Here is a 12,370-nt window from a genome sequence, read left to right as displayed (position 1 = left end):
TGGATTGCTGTTGAGACGAGGCGTCGCGTGGAGCCGCGCGCTACCAGCAAACGTCTGCGGCCATGCCTCGTTAACTCCTCACTCTGGTACCATTTAATCACTTTACATGCTGGTTTTGTCACAGGAGTGCTCTCCTGCATACTAATGGCTGGGTTTCTGTGCTAGGAAGGTTTCTTTGCACTGAATAGACTGAAGATTCACCGAAGCTTTCAAAAGCACTCTGGAAATTTATCCGTCTAGGAGCCTCTGTGTCCCTTATTGTCACTGCACACCTGAGCTTTGCAGTCGGTAATGGACTTTATTTTCACAACACCTCTAGGAAGTTGGAGTTACAGGACCTACTTGAATTCCCTAAAGGAGCTCGTGACAGCAGAAAAAAGCCAAACCCGTGAGTCCTGACCAACATTTAGCAGCTGGTTAGGACTTCTCAGGCCACTGTTACCAAATGTGCCTTGGAATTTTCCGTGTCTGGATGTGGGTCAACAAATTAAAACAATTATTGTAAAAAAAACATGTTTGTAAGTGTATGTATCATAGGTGTCCACATCCAACTCAGGATTTAGAGAATCCTTACACAAAACAGCATTATACAAAAACCATGATTATTTTGTAACGGGAAGGAGAAAAAAGAAAGCAACCCAGCTGCTTTTTGCAGATATATCTGCTTAAATATGGAGCTGTTTTATAGTTCATAAATAGCCCAATATATTCAGGGAAGAGCTAAGCTGTATACTTCTGTTATGGCTTGCACTGATGTTTACCTGAGCATAACAACTGCTAATTACAATCTGGTTCCAGCAATGTTATTGAGGACACTGTGACATGCAACATTTCTACGTGATATTTAAGGCAATATATGGGCAATGTAGAGAGGTTTAAAACACTGCCTTATAAATTTGTGCTTTGTGAATCATTGATTTACATCTGCTTGTCCATAGTTAGTAAAAATATTCTCATCTCCAGATTTTCCATTGCTTTCCTGGGATGGTAGGCCTGGCCCAAATGGCACAGGTTAAAAGGTCTGATTAAATGAAGGAACTGAGGAAGATGTAGAAAGAGGTTCATTATTCTCCTGCCTGAAGGCATGAGCCAACCTCTCATTGCAGGAGCTGGGCAGACACGTCCCTGATGGGTACATTATTGCAAAAATCCTGAAGAGGGTTAATTATCCACCATCCACAATGGAGACAAGCTGCAGAAGGAGACAACACATTTCTGGTCTGTTCCAGGAGTCAGTGCTGCTTTTCCTTGGAGTACTGTCTTGAAATATGAGGAAGGAAATGGGGGTCATGATACTTGACTCCAGACGTGTCCATAGGCAAACCACTTATTCTCACTGTACCCCTGCTCCCCACTTGGTAAAAGCATGAAAATGATCATCTGGAGAAAGGCTGCAAAAGAATTTTCATGCCTTTCCATAATTCAAATAAAAAACTTAGTGCAGTATTTATTTTGCCAACAATAAAACTTCTACTCCCTCTTCCTGTATCCTGATAAATATCAGTATAGCATTTTCCTGAGATATTAAATAGTATTAAGCTCTTTCTGTTCAAGGAGTCATAAATGTAAAAATTGCTGCCAAAAATATCTCTGTGACATGGCCCCCTCATTTTGATGGAGAAACTGAAGAAAAATGTGATTTGATTCATTCACAGTGAAAGACAAATGTCATGATCTTCTGTCCTGAGGCAGAAAGGATTCAGACTTTTTTTCACAAAGTAAGTCTTTATCAGTACAGCCCCTGTTTTTTTGATGAATGTTACAGACAAAATTTTCACAGGAGTGATCTTTTAAGTGATTTTCAGGGAAAAAGTTCCCCAAAGCCACTTACAAAAAGTGCAGATGAAGCAGACTGAACCCATAAGTAGATGGGCAAAACAAAAGAAAATGTTACTTTGTAGGGATATTCATCAACAAATCCATGTGATTTATTGGTTTTAATTTAGCTTTTCTATGGCACACGTTCAAGCCTTTCTAAATCAGTTGGTAATCCCATGAGAGAATAAAATACTAGGAGATTTTCCAAAATAGATATCTCCTCAAAAAAGGTCAATGTCTTTATGCAGAAATGACATTAAGTATAGCCACAATACTAGAAACAATGCTCAGAATTTTATGTTTAAGAAAAAATTAAAAATCCTGGGGTTTAAATCTTGAGCTGAGCTATGCCAATGGTGCTGGTGCTGGATGCTGATGCTTCAAAGGTTTTTCCCACCCACCCAGCTGCTGTCTGAGCTTATCTCATGCTGTTCATGGGATATGCAGCACATGAGGCAGCATTAATGACCCAGTTTTCCCACTTTTCTGACCACCTCCAGCCTCTATTAAACGTTCCCTTGCCCAGGAGTGCTGGATTGTGATTTTTAGTAAAATGCCCTTCCCATTCAAAGAAAGTAGGAGAAATGCTAGTGAGCAATCACTGACTGGATTTAGAGAGATGGCACTGGCCAAGGACACGAGCGTGGGTTTGGATCCTGGTCCCTAGAAGGAGAAATGCTTCTCCTAAAGCAGCCCTCATCACAAAACAATGATTTCACTCAACGCCTTTTAGGACTTAGACTCACCCACACTAAAAATTTCTCTGTCTATGGTAAACTCCAGAACTACAAAACATTTCAGACTTCTGTCATCTGTGTGGGCAAGAGCTTGTGTTGTGTCTACATCAGTGGGCAGAACAACCTGGATACCTAAAAAGATGCCAAACTGTGGGTTTAGACCTCTCCACAGTGGAAGGCTGAACCTTGTTAAACCATGCTCCAGGCTCTGTGGTGTTAAAATGTGTTTAAAAGCAAAGTCAGGACAACCTGCCACAAAGCAGAGCCAGATCACTTGATGAAACTTGGTAGTGAAAATCTTTACTGACTCCAGCAAAATTCTGGAAAATAAAACAAATGCGGAATAACAAAATCACTTTTTAAGGCTCAGCACAAACCTATTAAGTGAAAGCAGCAAGTGATGCTCTTAAGGGTTCCCATCTCCAGATGGTGCTTCCAAGTTCCACCAAGCGAGAGGAAAGAAGATAATTAAATTCTCAAGACACAATTTAAGGACCTGGGAAGTTTACAGCTACAGGCTGCCTCTGTAGAGGAAAAACTTGCAGCACTTGTCTTTAAAAGTCACAAAAGCACAGACAGAATGAATGAATGTCCAATGGCATGAGAAACTTGACTCAGATCATCACTAATTTGGCTGTGCTTCTCCTTCATTAGTATCAATCACTCTCAAAGGAGATCCTTAAATTGTGAAGTTTTCCGAATCAGTGCTTTTGTACCACATTTTATCTGTGAATGGGATTGAAACATGATTTTTTCTGGCAGGATGTAATAGCAATAAATCCTATTTTTAAAGATTTCCCAGGCCTATTGGCACCTCTCAGTGCCTCAGGGCCAGGAGTGCAGTTGCAGAGTTGCTGCCATTGCTGGCTCAGAGGACACACGTGGGAAAAAGCAGATATACTTTTGTATTGGTTCTTTAGGTATTTTATCAAACACAGCTCAGTTACAACATAAAATTTTGCTCTACAGCTGCAGAGTTGCCTGCTAGGAAAGGCAGAAATGACTTCATTTCTGTTACCTGTCATTAATGATCTACAGCATCTAGGCCAAGCTGTTGAGAACCACACTGCCAGAGAGGACAGCCAAATCAGGTGACAATATTTTAACATTTTTCTTACATGAGTCTGTTTTCTTTTCTCCAAAGAGAGAGACAGCTTTAAAGTCATTTGGCCTGCACAAGACTGACAATAAAGGCCAGCCACAGACACAGCTTCCAGCAGAGATAATCTTCAAAGAGACAGGATAAACAATAGTGGTTTTATGGCATTTTGAAACAGACCAATCTTACTGTTTCTGGAAGAGGAGGAAGGGCTATAGAAGAAGATAGTTCCCTGATCAGTTGCACTGTTGTCCCTCCTCAAAGTGGAAGCTGTTTCTTCCCTAACTGGTCACTGAATGAATAATAACACACAGTGTAGTGGCCAAGGCACTTCTCCATCATCAGCAACCATGCCAAGCATGAGACAAATCTTCCCTTAGTCCTTGTTACAGTCCTCTCCCCTCCAATTTTCTTTGTGACATCCCTAAAAATTATTAATCCCTTCCTGATAAAGCATGATTATGGAGAACTTTAATTATCAGGCTGGTGGGCATCCCATGAACAACACTGCCCTCCCCTCATCGTTTTCATTGTGTATTAAATGTCATTAATTGCAGAGATGTATGCACAGGCCAGAGGTCTTCCTCTCTATTCCTCTTGCCTCAGAGCCAGAAGGCATTAACCCTTTGTGGGGAACCTCACACCTCCCCAGGGACACTGAGCTGGCCAGGATCAGATTTTTGGCTGAGGTCAGTTGATGGAGAAGGAGCAACTTATGTAAAGGATGCACAACAGCACTGTCTGCCACATCAGGGACTTGAACTCCAGGTTCTAGGAAACCTCTGCCAGTTCTGTGAGTCCGACTGGAACTCTCTGTGATTTCACAGATTTTTTTATGAGAGTGAAGACACTGCAGCCAAAGCACCTGAGTGTCAGAGTACCAATTATCCTGCAACAGAAAGGGCTGCTTCCCTTTCTTTCCCTGTGAACAACCTCATTAGGAATTGAGTTTTAATGCTGCTGGCGGGTTACACCGGGGGCAGAGGGAAGGAGTCTTTGAAGACAAAGTGTATCTATGTACAGTGGAAATATTAAAACACTGCACAGTTGACTACAGTCGTAATAATTGGTAAGGCTTCATCCTTCAGAGGAGAATGAACTATCACCTAAAAATGTGATAGCTCAGTGCTTTATTGGCTCGGGTCATTCAGGCTTGCACCCTACGTGTCTGAGACCCACTAAAGAAACAGGAATAAATTTCTTCCCACAGCCAAAATTTGCAATTTCCTATCCTTTTCTCAATGCAACTGAAATTTACATCCCATTTCAGATGAGAAAAATCCATCCTCAATTAAATTTATGTATGAAATAGCAAACCACTTCCATCCAGATTTTATTTCTGTTTATCTTAGATGGAATCAGTCAAGGTGCCTGTGCTGGTTTATGAGAGGAGGCAGAAGTGTAAACCCATATTTTATGGTGAAAATGGCAGTAGGAGTGACCTTGGTCAAGCAGATACTGCTTTTTCAACCGTGTCTAGAGGAGATAATCCAACAGCAGTCTGCAAAGCATCATGTTTCCTTAGCTCCTGCTACAGTAATTCAATGATGAGCACACAAAATTAGATGAAAAATAAGGTAACTAGCCTTCTGGGACTAACTGATTGCAATAAATGTTGCCTCCTGACAGTAAGCATTACACTGTCCTCTTTCAAGAGAGGTTACCTTTTATTACAGCATGCTGCTCTCATTTCAGCCTGTGCCAAGTAGTAAAGCTGTTAAATGTATTCTGCAGGTCAGAAAAAAATCTTTTAAGGCAATTATATGTTGCCTTTAAAGCACCAAAAGAGTGAGTAGAAAACTTCCAGCTCTTGACTTTTGGGATCAAATGAGCAATGCCAGACCTTTCTTGGTTTTTTGGGGTTCTTTTACAATAGATATTTTCCCTCTCCCTTGCCCTTCATTTAAGTATCACAGAGTATTTTATAAGCACTGTTTGATTGATCAAATCCTACAAACCTTGCCATCCACTGTAGAGAAGTTCAGCTGAGCCACAGACATGTCTGTGGCTCTAAACTCAGTGAAATTTAGAACAGAAGGTCATAAAGGAAAGGACAGAGTGAAACTGAGGTATGGTGGAGGTTATTCTCTGTCAGTACAGAAATTGTTTTCAAGCCATAAATATTTGCCCATGCATTTGTTCTGTGGACAGCTGAGAAAATACAATTTTTTTAAGCTACCACAGGCTTGATTGGAGAAAAATCATTTAATTTAGCTACCTTCAAAGATACATATGAGGCTGACATGGGGTACACCAATGATCACTACGAACACACATTTTCATGTCACAGTCACTGAGTACGCAGCAAGACCTGAGATCTGGGTGCTTTTATACATATTGATGCATTTTATACATATTATGGAGGTTTATGCATTTTATACATATTTATATACAAATTCATGCATGTTAGACATATTATGGAGGAGAAAGCACCAAGCAGCCACAGGTACTGTCTGACACTGGTCTTGAACATCGGCTCCAGCTGTGGGGTTTTTTTGGGAAGCAGAGATGGGCACTCCTGGCAGAAGCCCTTGGGGAGCAGACATTGTAAGACAAACTCTTGTTCACCCTGGTGGGCTTGCTCTGTCTGCTTGATCAACCACAGGATAAGCAGGCTCCCTTTGTATAGCCTCATCAAGGAGTTTTTCCATTTATGGGTTATACGTACACGTGAATAAATAAGATTTCCTGTTAATCAAAACTATACTAGAGCATGAGTGCTTGTGAGCAATAAGCCAACACCCTGAGGAACTGAGGCATGGCCAAGCTCTGGCTCAGCAGTCTGAGGAGCTGTGGAACAGGAATTCTCCTGTTAGTGGATCCAGGTGATTCTCCATGAAACCACAACACCTATGTATATGACCAAAGCCTGACAGCAGGATATTTTTATCCAGAAGTCTGCAGTTCATCCAGAACAGAGGTTTACACTGACCTGTCTCACATCAGCTGCAACAGGAACCAAAGGGAGCTGTCCCAGCTGCAAGTGCACCCATAGTGCACATCTGAAGTTAGATGGACCCAGCATGAAAAGTGCCCAAAAAAATGTGGTTCCTGTAAACTGCTTGAAAGCAAATAGGCTGAAAGACCTCTCACTTTCAGTCATGTAAATAAGGACTAACTCCACCAAATGCAATGGACTGATATTTTTATAAAATCACTGAAAATGGAAATTCTACCAAATTCTCATGTATACATATTTTTTTTTGGAGGTATCTAAATGGAGACACTGAGATGAGCTCCACAGATGAAGCTGTGCTGTATTTGTGCTACAGTGAGGTTGTATTTTGAGGATTTAGTCTGGAATAATGAAAATTCAGACAAAGATATATTCAGCAGATGTAAACACATCTAACCCTAATGACCCTATAATTGAGTTATTGTGTACAGCAGCTGAGAATCAGGCCCATGGTTCATTATGCAAAATCATTATCTTGTGTACTGGATTAATGTGCACACTAATAAAACTCATTAACCTCTTCAGGTATTGCTGCAGGTTTTTGTGGATGAGATCTAATGTAATCAAAAACTTATCACCTCATAACTGTTGATAAGGTCCTTTCTAAACCTGAATCTTGTTATTCACAAATGATTCTCATTATGGTTAAACAATTATCTTGATGCAAAGGAAATGGACACTGTCTGGTAGCTCCTGACAGCTGTTCTTGAAAATAAGAAGAAAAATAAACAAGGTTTTTCTTTTAAAGAGAGGAACTTTGTAAATATAATATTTGCTACAGAATTGAATGTTTATTGACAAATGACACTTCTCTGTGTATAATTGCCATAGCTATAAATTTATATTTACAGGTAAGTCCATTAAGTTAATTAGTCAATTGAGTTAATTAATGCACTACCCTGTTAATGCTATTTTTCTGTACTGTATCTGCCAGATATCTTTTTAATACCTTTAAATGCCTCCAACATGCAGCCTATCATTCCCTTCCAGGGGAAAAACATCCTTTTACAGTTGTCCTAGTCCAGCTGTTTTACTTTATAGTATGGTAACCATTCTACTTCCCCACTTTGTCTTGATTATTTCCCTGTTTTACCATCTCAAATATTCCTTCTTTACCCTTGGTGTTCACCAAAAACAGTTACTGGCAGCAATGGGTATTTGCCAGTCAGAGAAGGGGCAGCCTCTGCATCACCACAGAGACCCCTGATGTCCCCCAGCCGTGGGCACCACTATCCCAGGTTGCTCAGAGCCCCATCCAACCTGGCCTGGAACACTTCCAGGGATGGGGCACCCATAACTTTTCTGGGCAACCTGTTCCAGGGCCTCATTGCCCTCATAGCAAATAATTCCTTGCAAATATCCCATCAAAACCTACTCACTTCTCTCCTGAGCTGTTGAAAATAAGGAATTTTCTGTTTGCAGATTTCAAGCCTTGTTTCAGAGGACATGCAGCCATTTGAGCAGCTTCAATCCTAGGAGCAGATGACTGGTGTGCATGCACTGTGTGTGCAATTTTGGATAATTAAGCAGAATTAAATTACACAGGATTAAGTTTTGTGAAGATCTGCATTTAGTCTTAACAAAGCTGGAAAAAACTTCATTGACTTTTCTGCAACGTCCTCTATCCTTGGCCTCTTGGATACTCTCAGGCATTTTCAAAACAGGAAATTCCTGTTGGACCTGCAGATTATGCCAAGTTAAAGTAAATCTATGATGAATGAGTGGGGAAGCACCAGATATTCTGTACTCACATTGTCCATTAGGCACATTTCTGTAAACTGCCTTTTCTTGGCAAATTGTCTTCTCGTTGTAACTTACTTTAAATCCCTCTGTTCACAGTACTGGTTGATGTATCTGGAACTCAGTCCCTGTCACCCACAGTAAACCCCACCTTACTGGCTTCTCTCTCATAAATTTTCTGATGTTTTATATTCTCCAGGTTTTGCTGTTACTTTCCCTTAAGGATACTTGAGGCTGGAGGAATCTACCTCTACCTTCTATGCACGTATGCACAGAAAAAGGTTGTAAATATTTGCTTTCTAGCTACAAGTAAAAACAGAAAAGAAAAAGAAAAATGTCAAGAGTAAAGCTTTGAAAGCATCTCTTTGCCTAAAGATTTCAGTGCTGGCTCTAAATCCTGACCCTGAGGCACAGCAGCTACAATAACAGAACCCAACGTACCTTCACATGTCAGGAGGAAGTATTCCAGATTGTGGCTGAAGGATGCACTGAAATAAGTACAGTTTTCAATCAGATCACAGGACAGGCACCTCCTGTTGAAGTTGCCATTTGTGCTTGCACTGAAAAAGTTAATACAATTCCATGAAGGTCACTGAGCAAACGTTATTTGAAAGCAAGATTACTTGAACCTTACTTTAGAACAAGAATATAAATCTAATGTGTCCAACATTAGTAAGAGACAAAGTATTTCCATTTGGTTGAGTTTAAATAGCAGTAATGGATTTTTTTTCCCCTCTTGCTTGAATAGAGAATATATAAATGGATACTGATGTCATTTTGCAAGGTCAGGTGGTTATGAAGGAAGGTATAGTTTTTGAAAGAAAATGATGGTTGCAATTCCACAGGAGGAAGTCATAATTTGGTGGATAAAATCATAAAACAAATGAGCAATATTTCTACACTTATTTATATTATAACAGACAACAAAGAGCTGGAATTGCTTTCTCCAACTTTCTTACTGGTTGCATCACTGGTCTGATTTGCTAGCTGCTGCCTCAGAGGCCAAAGGCTTTTTTACAGGTTAAATAGCTGCTCTTAAAACCTCCAAGTAGAAAGGAAAGACTGAATTCAGGGATCTCTTGTTGAAGAAGGTAATGAGGCCTGCCCATTCGCTCACAAGTGCTGCTAGGAGTCCACTGAATTTTGAAGAATGAATTACAGATTATTAGCAAATATTAATAGATAACATTTTGCACCACTATAGCATTTTGAAACTTCAGGAATATTAACCAAGAGATCTTTCCAGCATGACTGTAAAGCAGGTGAGTGGTTTTTGCTAACATTTCAAGAGATGAGGCTGAGCAACCTTTTTAGGATCACAGAGACTGAAATAAGCAGATCATGGGTTCTTGTTTAGGCTCAGATTTTATCTCTGACTTCAATCCCAATTAAATATACTAAATCAAACACAAAAAAACAGATCTTCATCTGCTCTTTCTCAGTTATCTGTGTGGGGAGATGAGGCTGATGAGGCACCAGGGTGAGATGGATGCCAAGACAAGGAAGGGTGGGGAGCACTTTGACTCATTCCAGCAGCTCTTGAACAGCTGTGCCTGGACTCAGTTTTTAAAGCAAGGTTTTCTTCTCATTTCAATAGAAATGAAGAGCTAATGTAATTTTAAAAATTTTCTTCAAGGAAATAAACACTCTCAAAAAACTGTGGAGTGCAGTGAACAAGCATATAGGTCTTGAAAGGAAAAAATTATTTAACTAAAGGTAATTTAGTTTGCTCTAGTTTCATTCCCACTGAGGAAAAAAAAAAGGTATGAGGTCATGGGAGAGAAGGAAAATGTACTGACTGTCCCTTATCCATCACCAGCTCTGCCCCTCATGTTGTGATGGCAGCAGGGTGACTGAGAACAGAAATAGGGAAAATGGAACAATGATTCAAAAACATTTATTTAAAAGTTTGTGTTTCCTCCCCTTTCTAATCTGCTTCCACTATATTTCACAATAGCAACACTACCAATAGCTTGCTGTAAAGGCAGCCTTTTGCTCTTCATACATTTAGGGAGGATACCAAACTCTTCTGGAACTGCAGAAAAAGGTTTCTAAACATAAAATATTGTTAATGCTTTTCAGTTTCATGAAGAGGTGAGCTACTATCAAATTTCTCAAAACCTCTATTGGAAAGTATAAAAACAGTTTATACCATTAGTTTATGTATTTCTGAATTCTTTCAAGTACTAAGAAGTTCTGTTGGAAAGTTTTGTGACAGTCAATCTTGAGACCAATTTAAAATTTGCATTAATATGAGAAAATTTCTTAATTTAGAACATTTCCAAGTGTCAAGCATTTTGTTCACTGTTCTGTCTTTTCCAGTGACACATTGAAAGATCTTGCAATGCCATTAAAGACAAAAACTTAAGAAATGATTTATGTAAAATTGAAGAGATGGGAAATTCTGTATATGAAGTTAGTAAAGCAAATACCTGTATAAATGTCTCCTTCTTGGCGAATCTTCTGTGCTGTGGAAATAACTGGAGGGGAAAAACAAAAGTGAATTGCACCATTAGGAGGGTGCTTAGAAGTATCTCATGCAACAACACCTTTACTCATATTGCCATTTTCATGGTCTTGTAAAAGCAAGGTTTAAACTGAATTAGAAAAAGATACAGAGGGACACATCGCTGAGAGGGTCAAGTAAGTCCACTGCTGACTGCACTGAAATTAAAACAAACATGGAAGACTTTGGGTCCTACACTGGTCATATCAGCAGACCAAAAAGGATCAAGTGATTAAGTGGAGGCATCCACCTTTTTACTTCAAGTTTCATGGCTCAGAATTTCTTTTAAAGACCTTTCTTCTTCCTCTAGAGGAAGCTTTTACTTCTCTGGCCACATTTTATTCCATGCCCAGATAGACAGCTAACCAAGGCTTGGTGGGAAGGCAGAGCATGAAGCTGAAGAACACTTTGTTGTCCTTGTTTTGTCCTGAGACTGTGGTGAGTCCTTTATCCTTTCTGGATAAACAACACAAGCTCTGTTGTGCAGTGGCAGCTTCTGGAGGTAAAGGAGAGATGCTGCAGGAGGTGGCTGACCTCAGTCCAGCCTCTGGGGTCTGAATTAATCCTCCAGATGCATTTCATGTAGATAATGATAAAGCACAGGAGCAAATACAGCATCCATGGGGTGAACAATGTCAGCAAGGATATTCATCCCTGCTGATCTGCTTCCAACAAGCTGCACTTGCCCAGGCACACATCTTGATTGCACAAATTGTGTGTGGTATTTTCTGCTTGACTGGACAGCTAAAATGCCAATAAGACTTTGGTGCTAGTTTGCTGCTTAGACCACCCCTGGAAGTGCTCAAGGCCAGGTTTGACAGGCAACCTGGTGTCCCTGCCCATGGCAGGGAGCTGGAGCTGGATGATCTTTCCCTTCCAGCCCAAGCCATTCTGTGATTCTGTGTTTCTATGATTTTATATTGTTCTGAAGTTACTGGTGATTGAGAGCATTCAAAATCTTGAAGAAGAACTGTGCTCTTAATGACCACCCAAAGTTTATTGTATTCCAGAAACTATTTACTCAACTGTTCAGTGACCTTAAGTAACTGAGAGGTAAGAACCTCATATCCACCTAAAATTTTGTCTGGAAAGAAATCTGTTATTTGATTTCAGAAAGCTAAATATTTTCTGTCTAAACATTTTCTTACATAATTTCTTGAAGTGTATTTGAAAAAATGAATGTTTACAGAAGTTATTTTACTTCTGTAGCATAAAGAGCAAGTGTGAAGGAGGGTGGGTTTGTTTTTCTTTTTTTAAATTTTTTTTTTCTAGTTCTAACAAAATACTCTTTTTTTTCCCACTGCATTGGTATTTTTGCAGGTCAACAAAGGAATCTTTCCAAAACTAACTAGGTGGTTGATGAAAACAGGCTTCTTTCCTACAGAGGCTAACATTAGAAGTTGCATCAGGAGAAATTACTCCTCTGCACAAATTTATTTAATAGTCAGAGAAAGAGAGGCTTGAACTGTACAGATTAATCAAAATAACACAAGATATATGTAATGGTGTGAGAG

The 12,370-nt window shown here is 39.8% G+C and overlaps 1 protein-coding gene across 5 annotated transcripts in view; it reads right to left on the bottom strand.

The window, feature by feature from the left end:
* DPP6 (dipeptidyl peptidase like 6) overlaps nt 1–12,370 on the bottom strand; it is a 543,541-nt gene that overhangs the window by 27,260 nt on the left and 503,911 nt on the right. For all 5 annotated transcript variants that reach the window (XM_069006390.1, XM_069006388.1, XM_069006391.1 and 2 more), the window contains 2 exons: nt 10,783–10,830; nt 8,792–8,910 (listed from right to left, as the gene is read on the bottom strand). In XM_069006390.1, coding sequence (XP_068862491.1) covers nt 8,792–8,910; nt 10,783–10,830 — 167 coding nt within the window. The remainder of the gene's footprint in view (nt 1–8,791; nt 8,911–10,782; nt 10,831–12,370) is intronic.

Source organism: Aphelocoma coerulescens, chromosome 2, assembly GCF_041296385.1.
Source record: "Aphelocoma coerulescens isolate FSJ_1873_10779 chromosome 2, UR_Acoe_1.0, whole genome shotgun sequence".
Taxonomy (NCBI): Eukaryota; Metazoa; Chordata; class Aves; order Passeriformes; family Corvidae; genus Aphelocoma; species Aphelocoma coerulescens.
The sequence above is the reverse complement of the archived record's forward strand: the minus strand, read 5'-3'. Positions and strand labels throughout refer to the sequence as shown.